Consider the following 20,178-nt stretch of genomic DNA (forward strand, 5'->3'; position numbering starts at 1 on the left):
CACCTCCTGCCAAGGCTCTGGCATATAGCTCCTATAGCTGTGTTATTAAATGTTAATCATCTACTTCAGTCAGTGTTCGTGGATGAATGGCTACCATCCAGGAAGACCACTGAAACGGAAAACGAGGAACAGGGCAGCTCTTGTAAAGACCCTGATCTCCAAATAAGGCTGACGCCAGATCACCTCCCACAACACAGTGAAGATGGGAGCATGAGCCAGCCTTTCACCAGCCAGGATGGAGGACAGAGAGGAAAGACCCCTGACGCAGAACACTACAGCCAGCAGACACACCATGGAAAAACTCCACAGGCTGCAGAAAGTCACTGTGGACAGCCCAGAGGCTCTGATTAAAGCTCAAAAGCCCTACAACCCACACAATCATTTGTTTCAGTTTATTAATTTGTCCATGTTTTGTGCTATCTAAAGTAAAGATGAGGTGATTCAAAATCTCTTTTTGCCCCACCATATGTGCCTGAATGTTTAGAAAGAGCACCCCACAGGTTCAGACCTGCAGCCAAAGGCTGTCCTTAAACACATGCAGACAACAGAGGAGCAGCACAGGCTCACCACTGGGCCAGGACTGCCAGAATGTGAGATTCCATTTACATAGAGGGAAAAGGACCAATTTCTGACCAGCAGGTGTACCATGAAAAAAGACAGACATGCAAATGCACACAGAAGAGTTGAAGAGGAGGGAACTGGATGGTAACTTAAGTGTATTTGCAGCCTGCTGTGAAAGAGCTGTGAAATACCCATCTCAGGGTAAGTAAAGATACTGGCTTCATGCTTCAGTTGCATCAGGGTAAATGTTACGACCCAGTGCTTAATGTAGAAACGACTGCCTCACCCCTGCTTTGGTATCCCACAAAAAGGACATGACCACACCGAGAGCAGTGTCTGGAGAAACCACCAGCAAGGGAGTGCTCTGCAGATGCAGGTTGCTGCTCCCAGCCACAGGGGCTGTGAGGACCTGAACTCCAGCCCACCTCCAAGCATGGGGGAAGCGAAAGATGCTTCTTCTGCAAGACCAGCCACCAGTCCAAGGTGCAGGAGAAAGGTGCCTGGCCCCCAAGACAGGGTCCTTCCACCTTCCCCCCATCCCTATGTTTATCTCTTTACAAATCCACTGCAGAGCAATGTACAAGCAGCTGTTGAACAAATGTGTTGTGTGTATTTGTGTTTCATATTATGAACAGCCCTTCAGTTGAAAATTGATGCTTTCTTCACTGGAACACAGATGTAGGAAGGAAGGGAGAGCAGGGTTTACCCTTCCCCAGGCAAAGCCACAATTCAGTTCTGATGTGCAAACATCCTCCTGAAATGGAAAACTCCATAAAGCAACAGCTTACGGAGTTGTCACAGAGCCATAGTTTACCAACTATAGCTGACAGCAGAACAGGAGTATAGTTGAGCAGATCCTTCTGGAATTTTAAGAGACTTGAGCACCCACCTCAGCATTTGCTCATTACAGAAGTTTTTAATGGAGCCAAATGATGTGCAAAGATGTTAGAGCTCCACAGCACTTCTTTTCAGGGGTAAAAGTGAAAAAAGAACTACAAAAAACCCACCCATATGCAAACTGTGTTGATTGTATATATTATATCACACCCCTTATATGGAGATATAAAACTAACATGAATAAAAACTCACGTTTATGTGTTATTTGGTATTCAGAGCAAGTTTCAAGTTGCTACAAAGCAAAATAAATGTGGTAATCCTAGAACATACAAGCTCGCAGCTATGCTAACAGTTGTGTTTCCTTAGAAGAGTTCATTTTCTCAGCCCCAAAAATGACATTTAGAAATCTTCTGCATGAGAACCACTCTAATATAATAGAATAATTATTACATATTAAAATATGTGCCTCTGTCTACAAACTAATTAAAAGACAAGAGTTTACTACATCCTCAGGAGAATAATCTTCATCTTACAGCTAAGCTTCTCTTACCTGCTACCATGAAATAAAGAGCCTACCCCCACTCCTCTGTAACATACTGCTATTTTCAAGGAACACAAAGGAACACATATGCAGCACATGCTTTATGAAAAAACAAACAAAGAAGCACTTTTGTCTTCATTTTTGATCTGCAGTTGATCTCAGCTTTCCAAAATCCAAAAGCGCAAGAAGGGAATGAGAATCATCTCATTATTATATTAATAAACTCTCACTTCTTGCCATTCATATAATTGAAAGGTCTATTCTCCATCGCTTTGCACTTCCATTCATAGCCCCTAACATTAGATGTTGAGCCCTACACGCCACATAGAACAATAATTCAGCAAGCCTCCAACACAAATAGCCTGCTACCTCCCTACTAATTCATGTCTATGCGGGAGACAGCACAGGAGCAAATCCAAAGTGCAGGCTCCTCCAAGAGGAACCCCGAGGGCAAAGTGGATAATGTCAGAGTGTTCTGTAAAACTTTCACTTCAACAGTTCCCAGAAGGGAGATTCATGCTGCTGTAAACTAGTTTATAGCTACCAAGTGTTATATGCATGTTATAAACAGAAATTTATAGCTTTGTTCCCTGGTGGAGCTAAGGATGTACCCTGGGCTAAGTAGCGGCATTTAAATCACCTTATTTAAAAAATAAAACCAAAACCATTTTGACCATTATAAGAGTTAGCAGGCAAAACCTCCAACTGAAGTCTTCAGTTCTGATCTCATTTTTCAGTAGTAACTTATTCTGCTAAAGAAATTAAAGCGAGGCTCATTTTCCACTGTTAATTTGAAACATTCCCTAACCACAAGTGCTTTGCACCTAATATTTGTGTTAATTAGTCACTACATTTAATCAGAATAGAAGCTATCTAGAGTGGGAGATTTAACATTTTGGGGGGAAAAAAGAAATAATTTTGTATTTATTTCCCCTTTCATTTCTGACTCAGCACAAACTACAGATGAAGACAGAAGTCTGATTTAAAAAGCATTAAAATCAGGCTTTCTTTAAACTTTTGACAACAAAATGGGCACATGTAACTGCAAGATGGTAGCAGGTCTATCAGAACATTTAAAGGGATGCATTTTATTGAATGAGAAACTGTTTTATGCTCTTCAAATCGTTTTATTATCACAAACTTTTACACTTTTAGCATCAACATTTTCATGCACTTCTTTCGTCAGACACAGAACTTGAAAGTAGCACTTTGCTTTTCTACTCTGATTACACTTGCCACTGAAATGAACTAAATAAACCAAACGTATTTATATAAAAACCATCTCTGGAGCTGGGAAAGCAGCTACTTCCAGCACAACACAGCCCTGCGACTCCACCGTTTCCTCTCTTTATCTTTTGGTGTTCTCCCCATCAGTCCTTGCAAGAGTTTATGTGAAAATTACACTTCATACATTAAGCTGATGATCTGATTTATAATACAGCTGATGGAAGTTGTATTTATACAATAGCTATCTGTCTGCATGTGAGTTATTATTTTGTGACCTCTACAATGACTGATAGCAAAGCAGAATTAAAAAGATGAAAAGCTGAATTATCTGAACAGCTACAACGATTCTTTTTTTTTTCTTTTTTTTTTTTCCTTTTTTTCTAGAAAAGCCATGCTGGGTTTTTTTTTTTGACTGACTGCTAAAACCCAAAGTCTCTCTTTTCAAGATATTCAATGAAGCATTTCAATTAACCTGAGTCCTTTTCCAGGCAGTTTTAAAAGGAAGGGAAGCAAAGTTTTTTGGTAGAAGCACAAGTACAGCACCATTTACTATGGGCTTTTTATTCTATTCATAATTTTCATTCAAACTTCATGATTAAGACCATTTCGTTTCAAGAAAAGCTGCCTGGCTTGTTTGGTGCTTTATAGGGTTAAAAAAAGCCCCTTATGCATCTCATGAAACATCCAAAGGAATTTGCCAGTCCAGAAATTCATCCTCACATGCATTACCAGCAGCTGTTGCAACAGACAAGGTGCCTGTTTTAACAGAGACAAAATAAGGATTTACTGGAGATTGCCCAGCTGGACTTGTCCTTCCTTATTGCAGTGTCTACCAGACACCAAGTGTCATTTATCAAGTCACACTTTCCATTTAAACCAGCTCCCACCTTAATCCACAGCCCAGTGCTTCCCCTCTCCTTCTCCCAGGGCTGAAAATTCTTCTTGGCACAAGCCAGCTGGCAGGAAGATGCAGGCATGGACTTGATCAATACCTCCCACACACACTTAGTGGTGGGAATGCCTCCTCATCCCCACCTACACTACCCTCCAGCTACAGAAAAAAAGCAGTAATGTGTATTTTCTTCTTTGCTAAGTAAAAAAGCAGCTGCACTAGTTGTGTGGACCTGAAAACTCCCTCCAAGGTGAAGACAGAGGGAGAACACAAACCTCTGCAGCACAGAAGCTAGAGAAAAGTGGTTTTCCTTAGAGGGAACACATAAACACAAGCTGACCCTTGATACACAAGCAGCCAAGTGAGACAAGACGCAGAACTTTTGCAGCATTAACAATTCAAGCAACTCTGCAGTATTTGCATTCACTACACTTAAATGCTTGATTTATGCACCAAGGATTTTTCAAGTGACTTCAGAGACTTGTGCAGCAAGTAAGATTCTTACATTAACTCGGTAACAGCTCATCTACAACCACCTGCACACAAAACACAGAGAAAAACCCTGAATAATAGGAGATACTGAAAGGAAATGTGTTTCTAACCATAGTTTAAAACACAAAATAGTTCCTAGGGATTTCTCCTGGAGGTTGTCAACAGCTCTATTAGTACCAGAGGCATAGCGTGATGATGCTGCCCCAGGAGAGAGCCATCAAGTGAAGGTGCAGTGCTTGGCCCGATGCCTTCTCGTCATTCAGAAACGTGTGAATAAATGGTTTGTAAGCAAACACACCCAGAAGGCACAATCCTCCCCCAAAACAAGATTCTACAGAGTGACATCTTCAGCTTGCAGGGCTGTCCTGTGGCTTAGATTTCTTCACTGAACACTTGAAACTTTCCAAAGTCATATACAAATGCCAAACCCACAAAATTATCACCTGCCAGTTTGCTTCTCTTCTCCCCTCTGGGCACAGCACCAACCCCTCAGCCAAATTTTGCCATCACATTCATCCCTGCTTTCTTATGTCAGAGCTGTGCTCGTGTTTTCACTTAGCTAATAACACTGTCACTCCTCACACTCACTGGTAAAACCTGGGCCGTTCCATGTTACCACCAGCTTCCTCCTCTTGGTACTATAATCAAGGATTAAGGCTCCTTTTGCAGCTGCTGCATGCAAAAGAGACTGCAGTATCTTCCGAAGAAGTAATTGTCCATCTGTTCCTCTCTTGTCCCTGCCCAGCTTCTTGCCTCTCTCCTGGTCTACAAACTCAAAAGAAAAAACTCAATGAAATAACAGCAATGTGGAAAGCTCAGGGCCAAGAGCAGCTACATTTGGAGGCTGTGTAATGGTTTAGGAAACAAACAGACCAAAGCTGTTCTTGGCTCTCGTAAAGAAGGCTTTACTCATGCTACCCAACAGGTACTCAAACTCAACAGGAATGGACTGAACCAGCAGGAGTGCAATTCTCGACTCATTCTATAGATCATTCTGTCCATTAGCAGAAGAAGGGCAGATAGTGAAAGATACAGGCAGCAGATTACACGCCCACCAGCTCAACACTTACCTGTAAGATGCTTCCACTCAAGGACCCACATGGAGCTCCCTGAAAGACCAGACCTAAGAGCTGGCAGAATTGCCTGGTACCCCCACCTTGAGTACACCATGCAGTACTCACCAGCCCTGACAAAAAGTCCAGCGAACACAGCTCCCACCAGCCTGACCAGAGAGATTAAAGCACCACGCAGACACAGGTTACAGGCAGAACAGGGTTTTACTTTTCTTGTGATCCAGGATAAAGTAGAAAAGAAAATGTGATCATTAAGTGTAATAGATACGACATTTCAACCTGCACCTCCAGAATCCCAAACTGGTGATTCAGAAAGAACCTCTTCCCCAGCTCCAATGAACATAATTGTACCAGCAAAGCCATAAGGCAATAGCTCCCAATCTTCACTTGTCAGATAACTGCATCAAGGTTTTACAAGCACTATATTTAACAAACAGAGCAAGTGTCCCACATTCAGGTCGTCAGATTTCATGGGGTTTGAATACGACATTCATTCTGAAGCCAGGGAGACTGCAGGAACCAAAGAAACAGCAGTGGCAGTGCTGCTCTTGTCATCTTTCACACTGAAAACTGACCTGAGACAGCAGCCTTCGGCAAAGGTAACACGAGCTCTGCAGCTCTATTGCAGTCACCAAGCCACAAGTAGTAACTGCCGCAGAACCACTCATACACTCACTACCTCTAGTGTTTTGACTTCTACCACGCTGAACCAAGCCAACTCCAATACTGTTGTCAGGAGTGGTGCAAACCACAGAATGAAACCTTTTCATCTGTAATTTCCATGGTTTCCTGTGCAGTTTCTGCTTTCTCAGGGAAAACAGTCACCCAAAGAAACCTGCGAAACAGCGTTACAGAGGAAGATGCACCTAGCCCACAGGTTTGGTGCACTGCTTGGGATATTTTGCCCCCATGAGTCAGATATGATGTGCATTTGGACCTGTTTGAGATTGCCAGCAGAAGCACAGACCCTGTCGTTTGATCCATACTCAATTTCAAAGAGTAAACTTAAGCTATGTTAGGGCATACAAAACAGAAGGAATACCAAAGTACTCATGGAAAAGCAAGCAAAGGTCTGTTCCCACCACAAACATCACTCAGACAGGGAAGCAGGCACATCTTCGGACATGACAATGAATGAGAGGCAGGATAGGTCCTTGTATGAAGAATGACAAGCTTACTTGTTCAATGCCAGCTGTACACCTGCATCAGTTTTGTGTCTGCTCCAAGCTGTACTTCAGAGCAGCCCTTTCATACAGCTAAATGAGGGCTACTACAATTACTGAAGTTGTTTAGTTGTAAACCCACAATAATCTTACTAAATATGGAGACAAAGACAAAATCGAGGATACTGGGAGCAAGTTCTTTAAACAGGAAGCATCTAACCTAAAATATCGCATAGTCTTTATGTACAAATGCTATGGCAAGATATTATCAAGACCCGCACTAGTATTTTAAACACACACACGCAGCAACCAGTGATACAAAACTCCTGCCTTTGCTAACCCTTCAGCTCTGATACTGCCCTTACTGAGCTGGCACCTGCCATACTCGGCACCTGCCGTACAGCTGGAATCCAGACAAGCTTTCCAAGTGCTGTCAAGACACAGATCCTCCACAGTGCACTATTAAGAGGAACAAATATATTTACACTGCTTCAGCTTCCTCCCAACCTACCCACCAAAAACATTTGTTTCCAACAATTCACCTGACATTCCCTTCTTGGAGCAGGAAAACTTCCAAGACCCCGAGTCCATGTTGGAAGACCAAAGGAACTACCTGCCACCAGTTATTTCCAAGATACCCAGAGGTCATGTGTCCCACATGCAGAGCACACATCCAGCTTTGCTGGAGAGCCTAAAGGGAAATAAAACCCCAGGCTTCCCTGGACAGTTGCTGCATACTGCCTCCCAGCCTAACAAATCCCTGTGCAGGTCCGCTGTGGGATCAGAGGGAGGTACAGAAGCACTCCACAAACATCTGCTCAGACATTTCTTTGTCATCCAGAGTACTGAAGCAAGGCAGGTAAGTGTTACAGAGCAAAACACTGTTTATAAATTGTTAGCAACTGTGATTCTTGTACAAAGTTATTCATGGATTATGTACAGGCAAAGAGGAGGGCTATAAAAAAAGAAAATACTTTGGGTTTATGAAGGAGAGTCAGGGTACACAGTACTTGACATAATCAGCTGAGAGGAAAAGGTGTTAAATTGTTGTCATTTACACCTTATTAATTCAGGAGGAAAAAAAACCCCACTGGCATTACAGTGACATTTTACAAGACATCACTTCTATCCGTCTAGGACTGTACACTTGTGATTCATATGGCTTTCAACAACCTTGAACTTTTCATGCAGTGGACAAGGAGCCCCATTTAGAAGCAGGCAGAGCCGTGCTGAGGAGAGGAGCGGTTGGGTTCAAAGGCTAAGGAAGGATTTCAAACCTCTCAAAGGGCAATATTTATTTTGCTGCTGTTTTGTAGCAGGCTGAAGGCTCACAGCTCTGTGACCTGCTGCAAGACCAGCCATCCCCATTGCAAAGGTAACAAAACAAATTAGGAACTAGACTCAAGTTCAACAGCAGCTTCTCAAACACTTTCCCAGCATAACATATTCAAGTTTACCTACCTCAAACAATGAGCCTTGGTAGACACAGGCACCTGCAGGGCAAAATTAAAAACATAAAGAGATTAGACATCAGCACACTCCCCAGTGAACCTGCCACGTGCTTGCCAGCAACAAAACAAACAAGAGTTTTGGTGCAGCAATGCAACCTCTGGGTAAGCTTCAGACTGCACTGTCAGGGACTCTGGCCAATGTGGACTCAAGAGTTGGACAGCAGCACAAAGAAAGCAGAGATAAAAGGGGAGTCAAAGTAATGCAGCTAGTCTTCAAGAAGGGGTTAATGCAGCACCTCACCAGAATGCTGGCAAAACTTTACAGCATCCTAACTGCAAGAAGTTGCTCAATCTTTCTCAGACAGAAGGCAAGAACACAGAAAACAATCAAAGAAAGCAGAAGAATGCAGGGAAACGGGCAGACACTAAACCTCACAAAAAGCATGGTACCATCACCAATAATCACCCACTTTTGAGCAGGGCTTGTATCACAACCCATTCCCACAATCACCTCACACTCTCTTCAGGACAAGTTCAGACATTTGGCGCCACTTGTGCGAGGGGCACATGTTCTCTCCCCCCACTGCCACAAAGGCTGTCCCTGATAAGATGGGAGTTCTCACAACATATACGTAAGATGAAGCTCAGAACTGTAGCACTGAATAACTGCCTGAGCTCTCACTAAAATAACAGGAAGCCATGGCTATCCAAAGGTAAAATGTAGCCCTTAAAAATGCAAGGTTACAGGGCCTTTGAATCACAGCCTCTTCTACGTGCTCCTATAAATCCTTTTACATTTACAGGAGAAACAAATAAGCACACAATTATACACATAAAACCATTCTTTTTTGTGTATAATCTGTTTCTGTGTATAAAAACAAGACTCTTCTGATGATAAGAAAAGTCAGCATAGATTCCCACCCCTAAATCACTCTTCCATGGGTCATAGGTCACATCTGATGTAATGACAGGCTCATGGGGCTCCTCCTGCTTCAATCGTCCTAGTCCTCACCACAGACACTGCCAGCCCAGAAAATGGTTCTCCAAGTGAGTGATAGAGACATACACTCATTCAAGCATGCTTTATATATTCTACTTAATAAATCAAATAAGAGGTTAGAAAATAAAACCATGAATAAGATGAATGATACTTCTTTCATCAATTTTCTGGGAAACAGCCCTCCTCAAGCAGCTACACATATCTGTCTACTGAAAATGTGACAAGCATGTGAAATCAAATGCAAACCTCAAGAAACTCAAAGACGAAAAGAAAATGAGAACGCGGGAAAAGCTGCCTCAAGGGACCACCCAGAGAACTAAGAATTTCCTTGTCCAACAGTGGTGCTTCCTGTATAATGCAGATTAGACAAATTTGTACAGAAAACCTTGGAGCTACAGTTATGAATCAAAAGCTCCTCCTTCAAGCTGGTCTTCAGCTCAGCTGCAAGAGGCTGCAGAGGCACCACCAGGAATTACCTTCTCTTAACAAGAAGATGAGCCACTAGAGCCCAATCATGTTGTTCTCAAATTCAGCAGCCACCTTTTTTTCTCGTGTTGACAGCAAACAAATGGATCACAGCCTGAGCACCAAGAGGACCATCATGCTGAAACATTGGGTTTCACTCTTACATCCATGTAGTCCCACAAACACCACCCCATAAATCATATGGTTAGCCACTTCAGCAATTACCTGTTCATTTATTTACTTGGGTTTTTTTGTAAACACAAACTGCTATGCAAAAAAACCCAACACTTGACCATACCTGGACTTCATGTTACTGCATTGATTTTCAAATACCGACTATTTTCCTGCCCACCCCCACCCCCACCCCCCGCCTTCTTTTGGCAAGAGAGGATGATTTCAAGGTTCATTATCCAGCTGCACCTCGAAACCCAGGGCAAAACAAAAGGTGACATAATGTTGGAAGGCAGGGGAGGCATTATAACAGTCTTCCATACCTAAAGGGCATCCACAAGAAATCTGCAGAGGGACTTCTGACAAGTGCATGTAGCAATAAGACAAGTGGGAACGCTTTAAACTGACTAAGGGGAGATTTAGATTAGACAAGAGGAAGTTCTTCCCTGGCGAGTGCCCTGGCACAGGGTGCCCAGAGAAGCTGCGGCTGCCCCATCCCTGGCAGAATTCAAGGCCAGGCTGGACGGGGCTTGGAGCAACCTGGTCTAGTGGAAGATGTTCCTGCCTGTGGCAGGGGGTTGGAAGTGGATGAGCTTTAAGGTTCCCTTCGAACCCAAACCAGTCTGGGATTGGGGGGGGTGGGGAATATAACTAAATAAAAGTCCTACTTAATACTAGTTAGTTAAGACCAGCACAACTTGATTCATTTACTCCTAAAAACAGACTGGCTGCCCTTTCTTATTTTGCCTACCAACAGCTATAGTTCCTTAAAGGTACCTATGGAATAAAGTAATGATGGTTTGACACCCTAAAACGTGAAATATCAGAGCCCCCACTGAGGATCTGAAAACCATAAAGGGACAAAGGAAAACTATCAGTACTAGAAAAAAAAAAAAAGAAACAAAAAACCCACACTTCCTACTTTTGCTTGAAGAGGCTGTAATTACATCTTGGGCCTTCTGAGCCAGGCACTATAAACACAGCGTGAAAGACCTGTCCTGTGCCAATAAGCTCATCACTAGCAGGGCCACAGCACAGAGTAAGGACTAAGGCAGCAGGGCAAGAGCAGCTGCCTCAAATAGCCCAGGCAGGCAGCAGGAATGAGACAGACTTCAAAATACTCTCTCTCAGCCTTCTGTGCTCCCTTCCCCTCACTCGGTAGAGACAGGCTCAGCACAGCTCATGTGGGACTAGAAAACAAACACGGAAAGTCTGATTCTTCCTCTCCATTTAAGAAAAGGCATATTTTGCTCCCTCACAAGTTACCAAGGGGGATAACTAGGATATAAGCCATCTTTACAGGACTTTGAAAATCCTTAGTTACAAATACCTTCTAGCTATTGTTTTACTCCCAACTGTGAGTGAGCCCAAGACGTCACACACACGTTAAGCAACATCATTCTTTGTTACGGTGCCCCGACCTTGTCTGCAGCTCCAAGTCAACAGTGTGACCATGGACTGTTTGCAGAGCTCACCTCAAATGGTTCCTCAAATGAGCAAATTGCCTTTCACGTACTGAAGAACCTTGGATGAAATCCGCAAACTTTTACTCACAGTATTTGTGTGCCAGGCATTGTGGATGCAGGTAGTTGGTAGGGCAGTTTTCTGGTTTGGGGTTTTCTTGGGATAAAAATTAAGTCCGAGTATTGCCCAACAAGTTAACATCTCAAATTCATATCTAACAGCTTCTCATCTCACACACACATAGCTATTTTTAACTGCTGCTATTCACCAAGACAACTACATCAAACAGGAATCACAGTGTTACAGTGGGAGCAGCATTTGGGGAAATCTGCCACTTTGCAAACCAACAACCTACAGTCACACTGTCAAAGGGAATGCTGGAAAACAACCTAAGAGCACAAATGTGGTCACCCTAAACTCCCAAACTTAAAACATCGTTAATTTCACTGCCTGACAGCATCCTTAAGGGTATAACCTTGTGCTTTTTACAAGTCTGTCCAGAGCACTTTTTAAATGACAGAGGAACCCAATGGTCAATGCCTACTAAGGCGCTCTTGGAGCACTCAGAGCAACATCCACGCACACCAAGGCGGACTCAGCCCTCTCCTAAATCAAGGAGAGTGGATGGTCTCCTCCGTCAGCCCACATCATCTCTCTAGCTCGTTTCTGTGGGTTTGGACAACTAAAACCCACACCAGCCTTTGCGGGTAGCCCCACGTTCAGCTTGGCAAGGGGGGTTACTGCTGTCCTGGGCTGCCTCTCCCGCTGGGTGAAACGGTGCCGAGCATGAGTGGAAGCCCCGCAGCCCCCGCCCGCCCGGCTGCACGCCGGGGCTACCCTCCCGCTTGCAAGGGGACGCGCTCCTCCACCCCGGGCACTTCACGCCCGCCAGCCCTCAGCCTCTTGAGGGCACCGCAACCACCAGCAGCGCCACGGAGCGCGAAGAACAGCGGGCAGCGGCAGGAGGTGCCGGGACCGGGCACGGCTTCACCCCGGCCCCCTCGCCTAGCTTGCGGCGAGGCCGCCAAAATGGCGGGGGGCTGGAAGCGGACCCCCGCCCGGACCGGAGAGACTGAGAAGGGTGGGCAAAATGCCCCGGATCCCCCGGGAGCGGGGGACTTCTCCTCAGCGGGGGAGCTCCGCTTCTCCCCAGAGCGCCCGCGGGACGGGCACCGGGACCGGCACCGGGAGCGGGCCCGGCGCGACGACTCACCTGAGAAGGAGGCGGCGGCGGCGGCCAGCGCCGCGCTGAGGAGGCACAGCGTCGCCCAGGCGGCGGCCGGGGCGCCCATGGCGGGCGGGAAGCGGAAGGCTGGCGATCCCGCCGACCCGTCGGCAGGTGCCGGGGCAGCGCCTCTGCCCCCACCCCGCCGCCAAACTTTCCCCGCAGACAAAGCGGCAGCGGCCCCGCAAGAAATGCTGCCCGAGCCCGCCCGCCCTCCGCCCCGCCCGGCCCCGCCTCGGGCAGCGCCGTACCCCGCCTCCCCGGCACCTCTGGCAGGGGGGGAAGCAGTCGGTGCTGGCCGTGCCCAGCCCCGGCCGTGACCCTCAGGTGGGGCAGAGGGAGCCGAGCTCCCTCCGCCTCCTGGGGACGGAGCGGCACACTGTGAAGCTGCAACCTGTCCCGGCTGCAGCAGCGACCGCGTGTCCTGCGGCCAGGCAAAGCGGGGGTGTCTGCTTGGGAAAGCAGGGCAGGGTAGAGTAACAGGGTTGTGCTGTGCGAGGAGCCGTTGGGGCTGTTCTGGTCGCACACCGCGGGCTGCGGTGGAGAAGGCATCGTCTTAGAGGGACAGGACAAGGGGAAACGGCTTTAAACTGACAGAGGGAGATTTAGATTATACATTAGGGAGTTCTTCCCTGTGAGGGTGCTGAGGCGCTGGCACGGGTTGCCCAGAGAAGCTGTGGCTGCCCCATCCCTGGCAGTGCTCAAGGCCAGGTTGGACAGGGCTTGGAGCAACCTGGTCTAGTGGAAGGTGTCATTACCCGTGGCAGGGGGTTGGAACTGGATGAGCTCTAAGGTCCCTTCCAATCTAAACCGTCCCATGCTCTCTAGAGGTTTGAAGCTTTTCACTGTATTTGGGTCTCACTTCTGTTTGCAGGATTATAAAAGCAGTGCAAAAGGCACATGGTCTGTTTACTGAAAGGGTTGTTTTCTTGTCACACAGATCCATATTGAAAGAATCTTTCAGTTTCTTCCTTCAGTTTCAGTTCCTTCACTCTTCGCCCATTATATAGATTTCCTCTACAAAGGAAGACTCAAACATTAGCAATTGCAAATCAAGCACTCAGGCTAAGAAAAACTACCAAAACACTCCACAAAGCCCAAGTTCTACTCTTCCCATTGTAATATGTTCTCCTTTCAGGCACTTACTGTCACACACGCACAGTTCCTATGGCACGTCCCAGCTCCAGGCCAGGCATTGAAAACTTACCATTTCTCACCTCCAGCACTGTACGCACTCAACATAAGATGCTGGAGCCAACTTTTCCAAGTACTTCTGCAGTGATGGTCACAGAATTAAAAAGCAGCCACGATTGTTGAAGTCACAGCCCCTCAGTTGCTACATGCAAAGGCCCAAAACCAAGATTAACTAAAACAGTGATCCTAGTTTTACCAGTCTATGAAATAAATCTTTTTTTCACAGCTAATTCCAACACTGCTGCTTCATAGCAGTGTCCTGATTATCATGTAGCAGTCAGTTGTACAAGGCTGGACCGCTGCAGCCGCTTAGTGTCTCAGTCTGACTGATTAAATGCAACTATGCCAGCTAAATTTAACAGTAATTCCTCATGGTAATTCAATCTGTTCAGTTTTGATTCCCTTTCTAATGAACACTACCACCTCAAACTCTGAGTTGGAGGTCAAATTTTTTCAGGATTGTACACCATTAATTACTGTAGCCTAATTCAGCAACAAATGTGAGAAGTGGAGTGTGCGGCGTGGCACTGACCCAAGATTCAAACAACAATTTCCATGATGAGTTGTTCAGTGCTTTTACCAAGTTAATACTCATTAGCTATTAGCAGGGGGTACTTCTTACGAAAAACAGGAGCAGAGAGACATAATAACTACCACTGCACACACAAACACTAACCAAACAAATATTTCATGCCAATTTTAAATATAGTAGAAATGACTAAAGGAATAAATACACAGGCTCTAGTTGCCTTCTAATTACTCAAGTGAAACTCAGGACAACACAACCAAACTCAAAGAATTAGCAAGGCAAAAGAGGTGGAAATAGCAGAAGCAGCCAGGCATAAACAGCGTTCATTAAATCAATGGATACGGGAAGTCCAAGAGATGCCTGCAATGTAGAGGTACTCTTACACCAGGTGTATGTTCAACAACAGAACAGCAACTCAGCAGAACATTTCTGGTTGCTTCCTCCATATAACCATCTCGCCAAAATGCACTGCTTCTTTGAAATGACCACCCCAGAGGCGCCTGGCTCTTGGCTTTGTATCCTCTGAATACCCACAGAAACTCAGCTCTCTCACATCTGCATGATTACAGCACTGCAGGAGAACAGCTCCAAGAGACAGCATCATCTACTGAGATAAGGTACTTCTGAATGGCACCACTCCACACACCAGCTGAAATGAAAACTTCTGCTTACGCTCTGGGTGAGACTGTGATTCTTACCAGTGGATTAGCAGAAGCAAGATAGAAAGAGACAGAAATAAACAACTATTAAAGAACAGCAACTGTACCTAGGAGGTGAGTTTCCTTAGTTTTCTCCTTTCACATGTGTCACTGATGTGTTCAGCTGCACACTTGCCTATAGGCCCAAAAGTTGCACACCCTAGTAGCCTAAAAGTCTTTAAGAAGCCAAGGGATTCAAGAAGGAAGTTCAGGAGACCTCAAAGTCAACCAAGGCAGCTCCATAAAGCATGTGTTAATAGCCTGCAGGCAAGAAAATGAAGATTCAAGCTGAGCAACAGGAGATGTGTGATCCCTGAGGGAATCCATTCCTACACAAAGATACTTGAGACAAAACCACAAGTCCTGGAGCAACACAGGAGGGCAGCAAAGGTTGAAGTCAGTTCCTTTCTGTCTCACTAATGCACCCAACACTGAGAACCAAAGCACTTTGTGAGAATTCACACCGTTATAATCTCACCAGACCTGAAAAAAACGATTTTCCATCACATGGACAGAATAGGTATTTTGCCACTATCTGTTAAGGCAGATGGTATTACAGGTTTAAAATCATTTGAGATGACCCTAAGAGTACCTTACATTAACACTGTTCCAAAGAACCTGTTGAAATCAGAACAACTGAAAATCTATGATCTACGTAATTTTGGAAATTTGCCCATTCCGTTATATCAGTGAAGATCTTCTCCCTCTGGAAAACAAAATGCACATTTAAAAGGAAATATTTCTCAAGTTTAGCACCAAGGTCTCCCACACCATTTCAAAATTCAAAGTTCTGTAACCTCTTGTCCTTCACATACTTTTTCTTAATTCCTAATTCAATGCAAAAGCAGCATTTGTTTTGAGTCTATTTACAAGTTATCAAACAAAATAACAAAATAAGCTTCAGACTGTTCAGAGAAATACGAGATGATTCCAAGACTGAAAACCTGAACGGTGCATCTTGCAAAGCAATGACCCAGCTGTTAACTGCAGCCATATATCTTGGAACTAGTGGCACAAAAAGCCAACAAGGTTGTAGGAATAAACCATTTTTAGACATTCTTTTATCAAATCTCTAGGCAGAGGTCAGGTTTTGGCACATTGACTTTAAGGATCTGCTTCTCTGTTGGCATGAAAATCACTGGGTTGAGTGATCCCAGTCAGACATAATTTATATTAATTCAAGGCCAAGCATGTGCTGGTGCAGACTTATATAGAATAGCCCAGGAAACATGAAAAAGATTTATCTCATCTCAACTCTGCTGGCTGAGGTCTCAGAAAGGTTTTGAATTTCTTGGAATTTAGCCCATGTGGTCCATACTTCAAACTTCTAACTTCTGGTAGATGTAAAGAAAACTCTGTAAAGAAAAGTAAGGGTAAAGGAAGCAACAGCTACAAGTACAAACAATCCACAAAGTTATATTGTACCCTTTTCCCTTCCCTGGAGTTCAAAAGTGCACACCAGATGCGAGTCTCCTAACCAGTACAAACAGTAAAACCAATCCATCTCTGATAACACTGCTCCTCTGAATCCCAAGCAGCAAACCCTGTCAAAGTTGAATGAAACTCTCTACCAGTGGATGTTTTGTTTGGCACAGAACAAGAACGTGCTGGAGGCTGCAACTGTGCCTTAAGTAATTCACAGTTCTCATATGAAAAGTAATTAAATGCCATGTAAAGCAGCACAGACTTTCTGGGAGAGGACTTAACACTCATTACCTAATGTGTCAAGGCACTGTCATTGACTAGAAGCTTGGCTTGACTTGGCTGTCTTCATGGCTGGTTGCAGAGGGTATATTGTATTACCCGGAAGGATGGAGGATTTATTTAATTAAAAAAAAAAAAAAAAAGAAAGAAAGGACTTTTCCTAATCTAAGTGTGAGATCAAACACTGAATGGGTTTTATCTGGCCAAAGAGAAAACAACTTCCTTCTGTTATATCCTGATGCTGTGATAAGGCTATGAGATTAAATTCTCTCTCATGCTGCACAAAGCCTGATACACCATAGTCATCTTGGACTATGTATTGTATCTCAGTCTTTTGTCAGAGGCAGGCTCAACTGCTTTATTTACCAATCATGTATGTGGAAAGGACAGATGTGTTTTTAACATGATGCCTTTAACTTGCTTTTCCAAGGTTACTAATTTGACCTTTTCTTCTTGGTCAATCTCTCTCAGAAACATTAAAACAGGCTTTTAAAATACCAAAGTGTCTGTAGCTCACTACAGACACACAGTAGGATATAATGCCTGCCCTTGATTTTTGGGTCAAGTTCTCCAGCTTGCTAGGTAGCCTTTACAACACTTTTTTTTACAAAGGAAATAACAAGTTGAAGGCCACTCTGACACACTTTAAGAAGAGTCTGTATTTCAAGGTCTGGAAGACCTACATCTAGTAGACACTTCATCCCATCGCATAACATCCAAGATTCCAAATCACTACTGAAATAAAAGGAAATTAAATCTTTTCTCAATGTCTCTTCACACTGGTAAGGAGTAAGACACCACCTGTATGTACTACACATGTACGTACTACATGTATGTACTACAGATTTTGTTAGTAAGCATTTTTAACACACAGTGAGATTAGACCATTAAAAAAAAATATATATTTCCTTCAAGCTGTAATTCATTGATAACAGATGTTTATAAGGATTTGAAAAAACCCAAAACAGAACAAAACCCAAATCAAACTTAAAACTAGCTTTCTTCAAATATGAAGAACTTCAGCTTTCACTGCCATCCCAACTGCTCACAAACCTGTTGGAAAGTCCTTGAGAAGCAGAATCAGGATGATGTTCTTATATCTCACTGTCCTGGTCCCCAGAATCCACCCCCCATCTGCAGCAAACCTTGGGAGATAAAAGGTGTGTTTGGGAAAGCTGTGTCACAGGAACCACCCTTGCAGTGGTTCAAAGTCCTTGAAATTAAGCTTTATTTTTCAGAGGGCACCTCTAGTAGGAGGTCCCTGTCTGCCTTGTTAGCACACCATCTTTTCTCAAAGTTTTGGGTAGCAGCTAGCCTGTGTACCTGTCACTTCCAAATTTGCCATCTCATAACCAATTTTACTAATAGTGGGAGATTAAACTTACCTGACCTTATATAATGGGCATCTTAATGAAAAACGTTTCGCTTTACTTCTGTCTTATTTCTGTATCAGCTGATTTTGCTCCTAGTGACTTGGAGCCCATGCTGCCAGCAATGCAATCTCAGGCCTCCTCCTGCTGGCAAGATGAAGCTTTCTGCAAATAACAAAGTATTTTTAATCAATACCCTTTTTACTGGAAACATCTACATTTTAGAGTTTTGGGGGGTTTCTTTAAGCCTCATTTAGGCTGAGAGAACACCTCCCCCAGCATTGCTCCATTTTAACGACCTTTACAACTCCAGCTGCAAAAAACCACCATCAGCACAGATTTGTAATACTAAGATGCCCATTAGAACACCACACAGGTGGTTTTTATTTCCCTCTCTGTCCTATTTAAGTCAATGTAAATTTTATTATACAGACAGAATTCAGGCTATGGTATTAGCTTCACCCAAAGTTTGGAAGCTGACACTACCAATTGAGACAAGGGGGACACAAAATCACAAAATGGAATATATAAACCTTTAGAATCAGTTTTAAGTAATGTTGAGTTTGATGGCTTTGTAACAGTAGCAATGGAAAATTACTAAAGTGCATGATACATAGAAAAAAAAATAGAGTGCAGCTAGAGAACACAGTGAGCATTCCTGTACAAGATAAATTGTTATAGTTGACACAGTTTTAAGAAAAACAGGCTAGAAGAACAGGACACAGGGATAAAGAGTATCTGGGAATGGCAGGTGTCCAGGATGGGCTACAGTTAAACCAACTGATAAGTAGGAGGACAGGAGGATTATTATGTCTCTGGTGCTAACAAACCAATTAAGCTGGTATGAGCATCTACTGCATGTGCTCCAAAGGCTGCCAGAAGTGATGAAGATCATTGGAAGAAGTAAACGACCCTCAGAGACCACCACCACAATTCTGTACGCATGCGAGGAACTTTCTGGGTAATGATGTAATGTATGTATGCCCAGGGACTATATAAGGACGGCTTGTGTAGCAACAGGGAGACACACGTTAGGAGGAGCTATCCCCCGTGTCTCCCAGCGCCGCAATGAAGAATACCTGCTTGTCAGCTTGAAAACTTTGTTGGCGAGTTTGTTCCTGGAGTTATCTCCGAATCACAATAGTACTACAGAATGAACATAATCGTTCCCAATGCCTGCCTCAGCATTTAGAAACATCTTCTCCCTTGTAGGCACAATTAGGTTTTTAAACAAACTTCATAAGTGATGTTGTCCAGACAGGCTTTGTGCTTCTCCCAGATCTTTCCCAGCAGCTTTATGTGCTTCAAAAGAAGCACTCAGCCCAACATCTTTGACTAGCCTAACTCACGAGCACAGGCAGGCGCACAGCAAAGTCTGGGAAAATTAACAGGAGAGCATTTATACCTAACAAGTTAAATCCAGAACATTTTCCTTCACAACATCCTTGTCTCTGATTGGAGAGACATCAATTTGAAGGATGGACCACCTGCTGGATGAAGAACTGGCTGGATGGTTGCATGCAGAGTTGTGGTCAATGGCTCAATGTCCAACTGGAGACCAGTAACAAGTGGTGTCCCTCAGGGGTTGGTGTTGGGACCAGTCTTGTTCAACATCTTTGTCGCTGACATGGACAGTGGGACTGAGTGCGCCTTCAGCAAGTTTGCCGATGACACCAAGCTGCGTGGTTTGGTTGATACGCTGGAGGGAAGGGATGCCATCCAGAGGGACCTTGACACGCATGTGAGGTGGGCTGATGCCAGCCTTAGGAAGTTTAACCATGACAAGTGCAAGGTCCTACACCTGGGTCTGAGCAATCCCAGGCACAGCTACAGGTTGGGCAGAGAAGGGATTCAGAGCAGCCCTGCGGAGAAGGACTTGGGGGTGTTGGCTGATGAGAAAATGAACATGAGCCGGCTCCAGTGTGCGCCTGCAGCCCAGAAAGCCAACCGTATCCTGGGCTGCATCAAAAGGAGCGTGACCAGCAGGACGAAGGAGCTGATCCTGCCCCTCTACCCTGCTCTCGTGAGATCCCGCTTGAAGCACTGTGACTGTGTGCAGTTCTGATGTCCTCAACATAAGGACACGGAGCTGTTGCAGCAAGTCCGGAGGAGGGCCACGAG

The 20,178-nt window shown here is 44.5% G+C and overlaps 1 protein-coding gene across 1 annotated transcript in view; it reads right to left on the reverse strand.

Moving 5' to 3' along the window:
• FRAS1 (Fraser extracellular matrix complex subunit 1) overlaps positions 1–12,710 on the reverse strand; it is a 159,731-nt gene extending 147,021 nt beyond the window's left edge. Inside the window, exons 1-2 of the mRNA XM_065674695.1 lie at positions 12,551–12,710; positions 8,248–8,279 (exon numbers count right to left, since the gene is read on the reverse strand). Of these exons, the coding sequence (XP_065530767.1) occupies positions 8,248–8,279; positions 12,551–12,629 (111 nt within the window). The 5' untranslated portion in view covers positions 12,630–12,710. The remainder of the gene's footprint in view (positions 1–8,247; positions 8,280–12,550) is intronic.
• Positions 12,711–20,178: the final 7,468 nt, after the last annotated feature.

The sequence above is a fragment of the Lathamus discolor genome, chromosome 1 (assembly GCF_037157495.1).
Source record: "Lathamus discolor isolate bLatDis1 chromosome 1, bLatDis1.hap1, whole genome shotgun sequence".
In the NCBI taxonomy this organism is placed as follows: domain Eukaryota; kingdom Metazoa; phylum Chordata; class Aves; order Psittaciformes; family Psittacidae; genus Lathamus; species Lathamus discolor.